General features: G+C 37.6%; 1 protein-coding gene across 1 annotated transcript in view; it reads right to left on the bottom strand.

The window, feature by feature from the left end:
• Positions 1-16,004, bottom strand: part of LOC138704992 (inter-alpha-trypsin inhibitor heavy chain H4-like) — a 139,943-nt gene that overhangs the window by 51,507 nt on the left and 72,432 nt on the right. Inside the window, exons 8-9 of the mRNA XM_069833509.1 lie at positions 14,956-15,341; positions 2,814-3,179 (exon numbers count right to left, since the gene is read on the bottom strand). Coding sequence (XP_069689610.1) covers positions 2,814-3,179; positions 14,956-15,341 — 752 coding nt within the window. The remainder of the gene's footprint in view (positions 1-2,813; positions 3,180-14,955; positions 15,342-16,004) is intronic.

The following is a 16,004-nucleotide window of genomic DNA, read 5'->3' on the forward strand; positions in this document are numbered from 1 at the left end:
GGTGGGAAACGCCTTCTAATGAAGATGCTGAATGCTTGTTCTGTGCTTTTCTTACAGAGGCAATTTTGTTAATATTGTAACTTGTGAATAGTATTCCATATTTGTACCTCCGTTTTGATGAAAGAAATATGTTAAATTTTTAGGAAATTATTTTTTTTCGAACATTATGTAACATCTTACGAAATTTTAAGTCCGGTATACCATTCACAGATACAATTTAGCAATAAACATGACAATACTTTACATTCAGTATTCAAAACTTATAGGTTAAAAAAATGATATTCCATATATATAACACTTCCTCTATAAATGCTCTTCCTTCTTTTATGGAATAGTTCGTGAATCGCATCAATATACACTAGGGAATAGCTTTACTTTAAACTCCATTTGTATACGCTTTGCCTTACTTCTTGAAGGTCTAGTATGGTATAACACTGTCTTTATGAATCACAAAATTCGATAGTATTTGATGAGATTCAAACTCGTGCTTATAGAGCGGAAAGCTAAGAAGATATTTTATTGTAATAGTAACGATTTTTGCTACTAATACAGCAGGCCAGGTTTCGATTCCTAGAAGGGAAGCTGAGAAATACCTTCCTGCCACACTACCTGAAAACATATGAAGGGGTCAGAAGCAAGGGATATAAGTGAATTTAAGTTATTTTTGAGAAAATGTGGTTGAAAGTACTTACGCTTTTGTAAATTCCGTGAAATTTTTTATTTCAATTCTGATGTGTGATATGAGACATGAGATTTTTATGCGCCTAAAAATGCAAAATATGCATCCAAATATTCCCTTAAAATACCATACAGTAATATGCACTAAAATGTTCCAAATATGCATTTATAGAAAATTATTTTATAATCAATAAATCATATTAAAACATGCAATAGAGTTTAAAGATAAAATTATTATAAATACTACACAATTTTATACATTGAACGATTGAACAATTCAGGCATCATAATCAATGTAAAAATATTGTATAACAATGATTATTTTTAAACTATCTCTGAAAGTTTATAGTACCTGTAGGTCACAATACTTTTAAGAGTTGAAAAAACAATTTTCTACATCACAAGATGTGATTGAAGAGTATTTAAAAATGAACTGATGTTACCTGAAATTTCTATTTGTACATGTTCCTTATCCAGTATTTGTGAAACCTTTTTGCAGTTCAGTGACCCTTCATTTTTTTTTATAGATTTATTGAAATTTATGGTTGACTTGCTGTCCCTTTTTTCCTAGGAAAGTTCTTCAAACTTTCTCTGCTTTGTATAGTAAAACTGTTGATTCTTTCATGCACTGTGTCTATCTTTCCAAAGTCATCATAGAAGAAACAAGCGAACTGAAGTGAGCCTTGATATATGCTAAGTCTGTAGATAGTGTATCTGATGTCATTATTTCTTGGGCTTTTCTGATGTTTACAGCAGTTTTTTCATAAAATCATGGGTTTTTCATGTTTTCTTCAAGAGGCATCTTTGTCAATAGAGTTTGATTTTGCAAGAAAAAATACAAAATATTCAAACATATGTGTTTACCTCTAAAATATGTATTAACTCCCAAAATATGCATTTTATGAAATATAAACTTCTACCAAAGTAAAGTATTGCACATGAAATGTGCAGATATTAATATTATTACCGTTTTAAGTAAAGACAAACAAAATATGCTTTTATGCAGATATCTCATGATTAGTGATGTGGTTAAAACATATATCCCTTTGCCAATAACATTTTAGGTGCTTTAGCTTGCTCTGGGTGCACTTAACTCATATTTCTAAGAAATGTCACTTCTACCTTTTTGCTTCTGACTCCCTCATATGTGTTTTATTTATTTTCCTTGTTCTATATTATCTTATGCGGTGGCCATTCGCCATACTGACCACAATACTAGAGTCTATTGAAAATTCTATTGTTGTTCATAAAGCTCAGTAAGATGACAAAGGATCCAATATTGTGACCATTGTGGTGATGATGATTATTTTTAACGTAATAAAATTGCGAAAGCGAAATTCTACCAAAGTCCCACAGAAGGGAGGGCGCGCGAGAAGGCAGGCGCGAGGAGAGAAGAGAGAAAGCTGCGAGACACTGGCAGCTGTGCTCGGGGAAAGAGGAAGGCCAGCACTAGGCGGCGCGTTGCGAAGGGAGAGGGGGAGAAAACCGACTGCGACGGACGTAAAGGAAACGTCTGGAGTCCGAGTGATGGGAAGACCGAGAATCGTCCAGAAACAGAAACGTCCAGAAATCAAAGGCTCGCGAAGTGTTACCTAACAAATAAAAGCGAGCAGCCTTCGAGAGGCCAGTTCAGTTTTAGAACAACGAGTCAGTCTTGTGAAGCAGCAGTGAATGAGCAAGGAAGCCAGCCTTCGAGACCTGGGTTCGAGTTGAGGAGGACCGCAACTGTGGCAGCGACCAGGCGAGTGGGGCGTATCCGGAAGACTTGAGTTCGAGTGCAGTGGACTGTCTCTGGAAGTCTTGGGTTCGATACACTGTGAACTTGAATGAATGAGCTAGAAAAACTAGCCAAGGCAAACGAACTGAGAACTGACAGTTTTGTTTTGTAAATAGTGCTTCGTGAACATTAGTTGAGATTAGGAGTACATTGTTGTTCTCAATAATCCAAGTGAATTGTCATTGTCGTCTGTGGAGTGCAATACCGAATACTGTGTTACTGTGTGGAATGCAATACCCATTGTTGACGGGAGTGTTTAAATTCAGTTATAGAAAGTCATTCTTGTTGTAAGTAAAAATAACATTATTCTTTTGAATTAAAAGTCACAATATTATTCATATGTGATTGGCATACTCACTCTGAGTGCTAGGTCCAGAACTGTAGCGTTTGTGCCTGTATGCTCTATTTGGTCCTCATAGCTGTCGAAGTAAGTCCAACTTTCGTTGTCGTCGTCGCTGATCTCTGCCTCTTTCTCGTTGAGCAGCTGCTGTATTGTGACGTAAGCCCACATACGCTCCATAGGGCTCACGATTTGATCACCAGTCGCGTTGTCTGCTTGCACAACCGTCGGAGTGAAGGGATATGTTGTGTTTCCAGAGGCCGACTGGCCCTTTACTTGACCTGTTGCACTCGAGTTGTCTGATTGCAGTCGACCAGCAACCACCAGTTCTGACCCGGAAAACACTCGTCGGAACTTTTTTCTACTCAAGCTGTTTCTTACCACCTGTAAAAATAAAAGTTTGAGTGTCCAATCTTGTACTTTATCATTATGCACTGCCAGGGTCCAGCTATGTCAGTTGCTGGATGATCTGCAGATCACGTGTGATTTGTACTGAACAAAACAGTGTTTTGAGACACGTTTTTATCTATTTCTATTCCTTCTAATTTCTGATTAAGCTATTCCTCCACTACTAATAACTAGACCGCGGAACGTCATGCACTAAAAAAACATAAAATATCCATGCAACTATGCACTAAAATGGAAGAATATGCAGTAAAAAAATGCATTTGAGGTTTATCAAATTCAATAATAATATGATATATGAAAATAATATTGTGACAGCCGTGTCGATAATCGAAAGCACGTGTCCCCTAGAAGAGAGGAAGCTACGTGTTGCTGGCAGCTGTGCGCGGAGAGAAAGAGGAAGGCTAACACTGCAGCGCGAGGCAAAGGGGGGACGCAAAGCTGCGGGTGCTTCGCTGTGCGAGGTGAAGGGGGGAGACGAAACCTCCCGAACATAATCGTGCAGAAACAGGTGGAAGACACTCGAAATCGTAATTTCTCGAAAGTATGGTTTAGTGATAAATAGGAGACGCGAAGAAGGAGCCAGCCAGTTCAGTCCAGTTTTTGGTCAGCAAGCCAGTCAGTCTTGTGTAGCAGTGAATCCAGCTTCGAGACCGGAGTTCGACTTGAGTGTGTGTCCGCAATTGTGCGAGCGTCCAGGTGAGTGCGGCGTATCCGGAGTCTGTGGTTCGACGAGCAGTGGACCGCAGTTGGGGGACCTGAGTTCGAAGTTCATTGGACTGTCTCTGCAAGTCTTGGGTTTGATATACGGTAACTTGAGTGAATGAGCTAGAAGAACTAGCTAAGGCAAACGAACTGTGAACTGAGAACTGACAGTTTTGTGTTGTAAATAGTGCTTTGTGAACATTAGTTGAGATTAGCAGTACATTGTTGTTCTCAATAATCCAAGTGAATTGTCATTGTCGTCTGTGGAGTGCAATAACGAATACTGTGTTGCTGTGTGGAGTGGAAATCCCATTATTGACGGGAGTGTTTAAATTAAATTACAGAACTCTTTTATTGTTGTGACAATAAAAGTTACATTATTGTTTGAATTAAAAGTTACAATATAAAATATTAATTGTCATCAAATCATCATTTCTATTAAATCTGTTTTTCTTGAAAATATGTGCTAGTCACTAATTGAAGCCGTGAATTCCAAAACAGCACAAGTCCACGTTTGGCGCTATAGGAGTTATGGGTATCACTGGAATCGTCTTGTCATAAGCTTTCATATGACATTCAGAACAGCACAAAAATTCTCATTTTCAAACATTTTTCTCGAATGATGATAAACAAAACGTCACAAAAGGCATGAATAAATATTGTTCTCACTCTCAACGCAGATGTTTGTGGTGAGCGCGGCTAATTTCCAGAACAACATAAGTGTACATACCTCCACCCGCTTCTGCATCAGCTGTTACATTGTATTTCCGCGAAAAATATTTATTTTTTGGATCATTTTATTAAACATTACGTGTGAAAAAGCTGTATATTTTCACTGATGCACGTACAGCTCAAAACTGAAACAACACTGTTGTCAAATATCTACATCACTTAGTGGAAAGTGGATGTTTTCAATACATGAGAGATGTTTTTTTAGTGGGTTATTTTACGACGCTGTATAAACATCTCAGGTTGTTTAGCGTCTGAATGAAATGAAGGTGATAATGCCGGTGAAATGAGTCCGGGGTCCAGAACCGATAGTTACCCAGCATTTTCTCATATTGGGTTGAGGGTAAACCCCGGAAAAACCTCAACCAGGTAACTTGCGCCGACCGGGATTCGAACCTGGGTCACCTGGTTTCACGGTCAGACGCGCTAATCGTTACTCCAAGGTATGGATTGAGATATGTTTATCCTACAAAAGGCCACTCCTATCTACCCTGCGATAGGGATTTTGCTCGAATAGAGTTAAAGAAGATGAAGCAGTATACTGCATACATACATTCCTCAGCAATGGATGGATATAATGGAGAAGCGTGCAAGTAACATAAACATTGTTCAGTCGATCAATCCATGATTATGGATTACGAAACCTTTTTTGAAAAAGTGAAAGAACCTGTGCTACTGTGAAAACACGAAGAAAAGTGGAAAGTGACATCATACAAGAATATTCAGTACCGCAGTAATGATCTGTTTGCACATCATCTAGTGGACTAGTGACACAGACTTTTCAATCCAAACAAAATCGTGTTTCTAATTTGGCAGTTTTGAAGAAAGCTTAGAACAGTGGAATTACTAGTTTTAAACCTGCGAAAGCAAGATACATTTTGAAATATATATATTTTCCATTGATGCACTGCTTGACTTCATGAACGTCGATGTTGAATATAACACTAAATAAAATACAATTGACTGCAGAATAGGCCAGTTTAATATTATACATATGCTTGATCGTATTTATTTATATTTTTTTACTGTTTTCAATAAATTTACGTCCATTTTCCTAATTTTAATGTAGTCTATGTTTTTCTCCTAGTTATGAAGGCTAAATGTGCATACTTTGATAAATATCGGTCAAAACGTGTAGATTTGTATGTAGTACATACATATGTACATACATACTATATAGAGTACATAATGTACGTGCATACGTACGTACGTACATACATACATACATAAACAAAATAACAAACCTACATACGCCAAGAGAGTGACAGAAACAAGGCATGTATTATATTGTAAACATACAGCTAGCAAGGCATGTAGTATTACCTTTATTGTAATGGGACATGCTGTTCAACTAATATAAAAAGCATACATACACATAAATACATACACACAGGCATACATACATACACACATACACTCATGCACGCATACATACATACATACATACATACATACATACATACATACATACATACATACAGTCCACACCTGTGGAGTAACGGTCAGCGCGTCTGGCTGCAAAACCAGATGGCCTGGGTTCGAATCCCGGTCGGCGCAAGTTACCTGGTTGAAGTTTTTCCGGGGTTTTCCCTCAAGCTAATAAGATCAAATGCTGGGTAAGTTTCGGTGCTGGACCACGGACTCATTTCATCGGCATTATCACCTTCATTTCATTCAGACGCTAAATAACCTGAGATGTTGGTACAGCGTCGTAAAATAACCCAATAAAATAAAATTACATACATACATACATTTTACATATTCATATTGACTTTTATCAGAGGCGATTTCTCCGGGCATGTTTTATAATAATAATAATAATAATAATAATAATAATAATAATAATAATGTTTTATTTTCGCTGGCAGAGTTAAGGCCATAAGGCCTTCTCTTCCACTCAACCAGCCTTAATCAATACAATACATAAATTTAAATTACAAATATTTTCACTTCACTTAAAAGGTTCTCCAGCAATAATCTTCTCTACACATTTATTTAAATTTAGATAAATCTATAAGGTAAAGTAGTAACTTAATTTATGAGCTAATTTAATTCAATGAATTATAATTAATTTAATATTTGAGATAGCTAGTAAAATGATGAAAATTAATTTAATATAAACTTACTAGGACTATGTTACAGGGAGAATATATATATTTCTATTTCTATAATGAGAATATTAATGTAATTGCCATTAGAGGTTTTGTAAATATATTTAGAGAAATTAAAGATAATAATAATAAGAATGGACAGATGTTAGTTTCATTATAAGTAACAAATATAAATCAGCAATTCTTCTGTTAAGTAAGAATTTATGTAATTTTGACCTAAATGAAGCTATTGTCCAACAACCCCTTATATCACTCGGAAGCGAGTTCCAATTTCTAGCAACTGAAACTGTATAGGATGAAGAATATAAAGATGTCTTGTGGTAGGGTATAATGAGTAAATTGTTATAATGAGATCTTGTACTTAGCTGATGATATGCGGATAAATTTTGAAAACGAGAAGCCAAATAGATTGGGGTAGCGGTGCGCAGAATTTGAAATAAGAGAACAAGAGAATGCAGGGCTCGTCGACCGCTTAGCCTTAGCCAAGACAGAGTTTGGAAAGAAGGGGAAACATGATCATACTTACGAATATTACAAATATAACGGACGCACGCATTATGCACACGTTGTAGCCTGTTGCTCAAATTTGCATTTAGATTACTTAATATGATATCGCAGTAGTCAAAGTGTGGCATCACGAGTGTTTGTACAAGGATTAATTTTAATTTATCAGGAAGAAAGGTCTTCAGTCGCTTTAATGAGTGAATAATGGAAAATATTTTTTTGGAAGTGTGATTCACTTGTTCATTCCATTCCAGGTGACAATCCATATAAATACCAAGGTTCTTCACAGTCGTTCTGTATGGAATAGTAGTATTATTTACAATTATCGGTGGCAAATTTTGCTTGTCACACTTCGATCTTTGATGTTCTATTAAGATTGCCTGCGATTTACTTGCATTTAAATTAAGTCCGTGCGTTTTCGACCATATGGATATAGAATTCAAGTCATCATTAACTTTAGTTATGGCGTCATTTATGTAGTTAGGTCGAGTATGGAGATAGATTTGTATGTCGTCAGCATAAATATGGTGTCGGCAGGATGTTAGATTAGAAGAAATATCATTAATATAAATAGAAAATAGTAAAGGTCCCAGGACAGAGCCTTGTGGTACGCCAGTCTTCGTGGTACGCCAAGTGGAATAACGATTATTAATAGACACGCACTGTTGGCGTTCACGAAGATAGGAGTCCATCCACGCTAACGCATTATCAGAAAAATGCAGTACTCTTAATTTTGCAATTAGTAAGTCAACATCTACAGTGTCGAAGGCTTTGGAGTACTCTAAAAGTGTTAGTATTGTGATCTGTCCTTTGTCTAAAGCTTCACGTATATCCTCAGTCACTTTAAGCAGTGCAGTCGATGTGCTGTTTCCCGTTCTGAAGCCTGATTGGTAAGGGTCAAGAATATTGTGAGTATTGAGGTAATCTGTCAGTTGTTTGTGCACAATTCTTTCCAAAGCTTTTGAGAGAACAGGAAGAATACTAATTGGTCTATAGTCATTAGGTGTTACAGGTAACTTAATTTTAGGAAGGGGACGAACAATAGCCTTTTTCCATATGTCTGGGTAATGTGAAGTCATTATAGATGCATTGAATATATGGGTTAGTGTCGGAAGAATTATGTCCATAATTTTGTTCAGAAGTTCTATATTTATATTGTCTACTCCTTGTGATTTTGACTTGATGCGCTTTAGTGCTGATTTTACGTCAGAAGGTGTTATGTAGGAAAAGAAGAACTTGTCTCGTGCTGGGGCGGGTGTAGAGATTAATTCATTAATAGTCTGTTGTTTCGTTGCGGCGTCTGGTGCGTGGGTAGTGGTGGATGTGAAGTAATTGTTTAAATCATCTAGACAAATAGTATTGTCAATTTGTGATTTAGATTGCCCCAGTCCCATTGACCTAACATTTCTCCACATATCGGATGCTCTAATATCAGGTTCAATGAGGCTGTAAGCATGTCTAAGCTTAGCATTTCTAATCGTCTGTGTGGTCATATTTCTTAGTCGCTTGTACCGCAAGAAATCTATGTCACTTTTTAGTCTCTTGAATTTCCGAAAAGCTTTGTCTCTGTCTCTCATCAGTGATCGGATTTCTGTAGTCATCCAGGGAGCTGGAGGTCTCGTAATGCGTCTAGTTTTTATTGGGGCATGTTTGTCATATAATGTAATAACAAGGTTGTTAAAAGCTTGTACTTTTTCGTCTACTGTACGGAGAGTCCAAACATCACGCCATGGCAGTAATAACGCGTCAGAAATTAAAGAGGCGTCGTTGATATGTCGCAGATCCCTATACTGAATGCGTTTTGGTGTTGCCTTAGGACACTGCAATGAATACTCTACAAATATAATATCATGTGCAGAAATCCCAGGCGCCGTGCGTTATTATTTTGTGGGGATTTGTAGTTGCTATGATGTCTAGTAGTGTTTCTGCAGTCTCTGTGTGATGAGTGGCTTGGAGCGGTAGAATTGTCATATTGCAGGCCGCAAACATGTTTGAGAGCCGTACACTGGAAGGTGACGTTACTAGAAGATTGTTGTTACAGTCACCCATTACTACAACGTGTTCATAAAGCGGCAAAATGTCTAAAAGTGAATTTTCTACGTCAGTTAAATGATTTATCTTCGGTGGTATATAGACAACGCACAGAAGACACTTTTGTAGACTTGCAAAAATTTCAATAAATAAATATTCAGGCCGTGCACTGTACTCTGAGGGAGAATGAAGAATAACTTTAGGTCGAAGATCAGATCTAATGTAAGCTGCTACACCGCCGCCCCCTTTGCCTGTTCTGTCATTTCGACACAGTACATAACCATTAATATCTACAAGAGAAGAGGACAGTGTAGGTTTCAACCAGCTTTCGGAAATTAGAATTGCATGCATATCATTTGGAGCGAATATGGAATAGAATTCATTGAAATGACAAATAACGCTTTGAGTGTTGACGTGTGCTACCTTAAGGTTAGTGGGGTGGGAAATGAAAGATTGTTTAAGGAGGTCAGCTGTAGTCGGTGTAGAAAGAGAAAGTGGAGGGTCGGTGACATTCCTAGACAGGCTTGGCTCTATTGTTAAAAGAGGGTGAGTTACAGCCAGAGGTGACTCGCTAGGGGTTGTTGGTAGGTTTACACTTGTCGGAGTTTCAATGGTGCCAACTTACGAACTATTGAAACTAACAACTGTACTTACCACTTAGCGCAGCTATTCTATAGGTTAATTGGTTAGCTTATTTAAAACTAGCACAAGAGAAAAAACACTCAACACTCAATGTCTGCTGCCGATGTAATACGTCTCTTTCCATTTTCGGTGCTCACCATAACTGCGCCATCAACAGTCCATACATTGCGCAATCCGAAACGTGTGATGCAGTCCTGTAAAAGTTTGTACCGTAATTGGGTTAGATCCTCTCTAAGCACAATACCGCTATTTTTAAGCTTCTTTTTATTCCGATACATTTCACTGCGTTTTCGATAACTAACAAACTTAACTATTATTGGCCTATGCTTATTTTCACTTTTACGTCCAACACGATGACTGCGATCGATGTCAGTGTCACTAAGTTCCACACCAATCTTTACGGCGATGTCTCTGGCGATGCTGTCCGTGTTTTCGCCTTCAGTTTCTTCCACTCCAAAGATGCGAAGACTCTGCCTTCTCTGGTATTGCTCCAGATCGTCCTTCTTCCTCACTAGCTTCTCCTCCAGAGTTTTTATTTTGATATCACGTTCTGCTAGTGCGTTCTTCAGGTCCTGAATTACAGAAGTGTTCATTTCGATTGTTTTTTTTTTAGTTCTTCACAAATCGACTCACGTATAAGGTTGGCAATACCTTGCGCCATGGCTTCCTCTGCCCACGTTGTCTTCACAACACGCTTCACCACATGCTATGCTTGCTGCGCAAGCCCAATATTTTCGTAAAATGTGTATTTCTCAAAATGGGATTACGTACATTAAAATATCTTTTGATTTTTGTAATAATGCCTAGGCATAATACCATCCGCAGGTTGCACACCGCAAGATCGCAACGCTTGCTCGTTTCTCGGAGCTACAGGATAGACGTAGAAACAGCGAGAATATGATGCGCGCGCAAGTGCCTCCCTCCTAATCCGTCCCAGTCGCACATGCTTCTGTTATATGCTGTATGAAGCTCTGGTCCGAGAGCTACACCGACTATTTAACGTTACACAGATGGCAGCAGTGTTGCCAATTCAGCGGTCTTCCCGCTAGATCTAGCGTTTTTCGGCGTTAGTTTAGCGGGTAAAATTTATGAAACTTGTATTGCTGATCTAGGGATTTAGCGAGTATTTTTAGCACTCACAGCGGCAAAATAATATAATTTTACATTGACAATATAGCAATTTAGCGGTTTCTGCAAGGCTTCACAACGGATGTTTAAGAATCGAGTTGGCAACACTGATTGGCAGCAGTTTTTACCATGTGCTGTGATTTGCGATTGTAATGTAATTTTATGAGCGGAATGCATATGTTAAGTGCTGCATGTATTATTAGTTCTTAAACGTTAATTTGAAGTGTTGCAATGAGTTCGGAAATGTGTGTTATTGAAATTTCATTATTAAATCCATTTTCCCGGAGGACTATTCAAGCGAAGACCGACATTATAAAGAACGGCAGACCATGTCCAGGGCTCCCAGATTTAAAAAGACAGCATAAGGAGAAAAATAGAGAATATGTGCGCTCGTTCAGTGCATCTCAATAGAACAATACGCATTGGTTGGCAGGTTCGAAAAAACTGAATAAACTGTTTTGTTGGACGTGTTTGTTATTTTCTACAGATAACGGTGTATGGTGTAAAAGTGGCTTTGACAATTTAAATACTTTAACATTGTCTATTACACGACACGAAAATCTGCAAACCAGATTAATTATATCCTCTCATCTTCCCCCATCAATAAAAGAGCAAGCCTAACTTTCGTGACCAGCATTCGCCCCTGACTTTTATATATTAGAAGATGGCCGGATGTTTAAAAAACTTAGGCAGAATATGTATCCAAGGGAGTGATGGCACCCGTATACAGAAATGTGAAGGACCATCATGACAGATGTAAGCTGGTGGAATAAATATATCATATCATGGTGGAGTAGCTTTTGTTTGGACGCCAATATTTCGGTTCTACGAGCATATTCTGTGTACAGTATGTATTTATTCACACTGAAAATGGGTAAATACTCGGTTCCAGTGGTAACTAATTACACTCAATAATGACAATTAATAATAAACAAAATTGATCATAAATTAATAATAAAATACTTTAATGGTATTTAGTTTTTGGTTGAATATGCTGTGTCCATTTGGTTTATATGTCAGTAGAGTAGGTACTTTTGTTGTGAACTTTCGTATTTCTTGCCAATTCTACCTGGCAGGGAACCACTGCAGAATTATCTGTTGAAATCTTGTTTTGAGTGCTTTATAATTAGAGTAAGATCGTATTTCTTTGATAACAGTAGGTTCAAGTGGGCTGTCAGTTTTTCGTATTTCTTGAATGTCAGAAATAGAATCAATAAGAACAATTTTTTTTTTCCCTTCAAAATACGTTCTATTTAAAATTAGTTGCAGGACTATTTGAATGGCAGCTATTTCTCAATCAGAATTTGTAAATGCTTTTAACAATGGAAAATAGTGGGAGAAATATTTACAATATATATCACTCCCAACAATATTTCTCATTTTTTCTTCTGAGACACCAATACAAATTCGGAGCTTATCATATTGTCTGGCATTCTGGCCTTATGTGTGAAATACATCACAGAAGTTGATCCACTATGATTCCCCTTATTATTGATATTTAACCCATGTAAGCTTACGTCAGTGTGTAAAATCCTGAACTTATTTATGAATTACATCACAGAAAAATTAAACCAAAATAAATCCCTTATTATTTATCGTTATCCCAAGTAATATTAGGCCACTGTGTGGTTTGCTGAACGCAGATATTAATCTAATGTGGTACTCATTATTTATTTTTAACCCACGTAAGCTTATGTTACTTTTTGTCATCCTGAACGTATCTCTGAAATCATTACGCAAGAATTCATCCAATAAGATTCTCATTAGGCTATTATATATTTTTAACCTATGTAAACTTCCAAGTAAAACGCCAGAATTCATTCTTTAACATAAAGTAAACCAAAGTAGTTGTGTCACACCGTTCAGTAATAAGATCCGTAGGCGATACAAACCAAGTCAGTACGCAAATAATGTAGTCTTCACATTACCTTCCATAATTTTCTCTTCGCCAATTACGATACTTTCTGACACTGAGATACTGAATTAAGAAATGAAAAATGAAGGTACGTAATTGTATTAGTATGTCAAACTTACGAAATATTATTCGAGACCAAATACAATTATTTTCGTACTGCAAACAACAATCTGTCCAAAATCAGTAATAAAATACGAGTATTTAGGCTAACTTTTGCTTAAAGACTTATATTGGAACCGTATATGAACAGAAAGTAACAAAAGCATAATATACAGCTTAATTTACTTCATATGTTCACAAAATGACCGGTTACAAAATAAGAATTAACAAATACAAAATCCTGGATCAGTGTCTTGGGCAATCGTCTCAATAGCATCTGTAACTAGAGGAACTTCAAAATTTTAAAAATAGAACTCTACGAATTATTCACAGAAGTGTCTGGGACACATAAACGTTCATGAAATCCTGGAAATAGACATCGTTTTTACTATAATTATAGTATGGTATAAAAACAAAGTTTTACAAAACGACAACCATTTTTTTATCTGTGTCATATAAGCAGTGAAGACCAAAGTACATTCTTATAAATCGAACATTTAATCATAATCGAGTTACCAACTGCATAATATAGATATTTCAACCTTATTAAAGGCCAGTTTACTAAAGATGTTATTAATTGGGCCAACAGAATAACATCTGTTATTGTGACAATTAATATTTGAGGAGAAAAATTCACTTCGGCGCCGGGGATCGAAGCCGGGTCCTTGGTTCTACGTACCAAGCGCTCTGACCACTGAGGTACGCCGAATTCAATCCATAGCACCGGATCGAACCTTCCTCTTAAAGTGTTATTTCCCTTTTTTTTTGGCCTGACTCCAAGTTGGACATAAATACGTTGACGTTTATATTTCAAGTCAACTGTCGTGCTGAGCGCCTCACCGGAGAACAGGAAGTCGCAGGTTCGATTCCCGCTCGAGGTTGTGAAATTTTTATTTCATACCATGGCATGATTGTGACTATAATAGTATTTAAATTCACGTGTCTATTTGTTAGAGATATGTGTAAACCGTGAAATCATATTTTATTACGTACCATTTGAGGTCATGCCTTATTGGTGTTACTTACGAGGTTCCAACCAATCTTCGACTGCTGACTTAGCATTGGTTACTATTTATTTTAAGACTATATTTTTGTAATACGTTTTCTCATATTGCATGGAAGACAACTTGAATTAGCTTCCCCTGCTCAAAATTTCATGCTACGCCACTGAACTCCATCTTGTTGCCCCAGCTGATGGAATTGTCTTTGAAACACATTAATCTAATATAGACTGTGTGGAGGTTGAGAGACGAAAGCAGGGATACTGGATAAATAAGCAAAAAAATATGCGGGCTTTGTAGGCTATTTTGTTTAGCGGCTCTTTCCATAATGAGATTCAACTGATGGGCACTTAATTTCAGATTTCTCCTGAATTGTTAAGGTACTGAAGTGAATAGACTATAAATATTGTACAGAATTAAACATTGTTGCACTTGCTATACTCACAACATTGAAGAAAATGTATTTAAAACTGCGTGCTACTGACAAACTGCTGCAAATTTTGCAGCGCCTGGAAACTCTGGATTCAAGGCGAGGGACAGCAGGGGGAGGGGTAAAACTACGCTCAAAGCATCCGAGACGAGACTGGCAGCTCCAGGGGGAGGAAGTGGCTTATCCATTCCGTCCTTGTCTCTCGTTTCGCTCTGGCAGCACCAGGGGAGGAAGTGACTTCACTAATGATTGCGTGCATGTCAATGAGAGCGAAATTTTTAAAACATTCGAACCGCTAAATGAGAATGTATAATAAATGTATTTCACAACATAAAACGAGACAAGAGCCACAAATGTCTGGGGGTGCTGCAGCTCCGCAGGCCCCCTTCGAAGGCCGCCCCTGATTGTGACTATTAAAGGAGATGGCGATGTTAATCATGGTGATATTTGGTTTGAGTACCTGTTCTGGTCGGTACTTGAAGGTCACGTTGGCCAGTAGGGGCGACGACACTTGGCGGTAGAAGTCTCTGAGCTGCAGTGCTGTGTCAGACGCCTCGTAGATCTTTCGCGCAAACCCTGAATTACGCAACGACAGTTTCTTCAGAAAAGGAAAGTCGGCCTCGCCGCCTAGTGCCAGGCTGAAGATTGACGCATTCAGGGTGTTGGCTGTCCCCACGTTCGTTATGATCCTCTTGGGATCGCTTGTTCCCACATTCGCCTTGCCGTCCGTCAGGAATACGATGATCGGCTCTGGTCGTAGCTGAGAGCCGGATGGGAGACTGATGGTAGTGCGGCCTAGCTTCGAGATTTGCAAGGCCTTCACCAGGGCGTCATTTATGTTGGTTGCTGCAAAACAAATATCTTAGGAACCTGTGTTCTACTTAGGAAATATTTATAGAAGTTCTTACTACATACAGTTTATTTTTAAGCTACCGTAGTTGGTCTATTCAATCAATTATTATTATTAGGACTAGAATTTTGATGACCTATAAATCATGAAAAAAATGTCCTAAAAACAATGCATTTATGGACTAAAAATCTTTCAAAATGCCCTAAAAATTGATCTGACATAATTGGCTTAGTAGGAATATTAATATTTAGACTAGTAATTAAATTAAATTCTAGTACCAACATTCAAGTTTATTTAATTTTACATAATTTTTTCTAAGTAGTACACTTTAATTAATTATTTTACCTGATGTAGTTCCATGTAGTCCACCACAAGGCCACTGTTATCCGGAACTAGCAGGTATAGAGGAGTCTATATTGAAGGGGTGATTGGACTGATCCATTACGTGGAGGTGTACTACGTTACAATTACAATATTTGTGTAGAAAAACGATTAAAATAATGTATAAAATAATGGGTATTTACTTACTTACAAATGTCTTTTAAGTAGCCCGAAGGTTCATTGCCGCCCTCACATAAGCCCACCATCGGTCCCTATCCTGTGCAAGATTAATCCAGTCTCTACCATAATATCCCACTTCCCTCAAATCCATTTTAATA

This window comes from Periplaneta americana, chromosome 8 (genome assembly GCF_040183065.1).
Source record: "Periplaneta americana isolate PAMFEO1 chromosome 8, P.americana_PAMFEO1_priV1, whole genome shotgun sequence".
Classification (NCBI taxonomy): Eukaryota; Metazoa; Arthropoda; class Insecta; order Blattodea; family Blattidae; genus Periplaneta; species Periplaneta americana.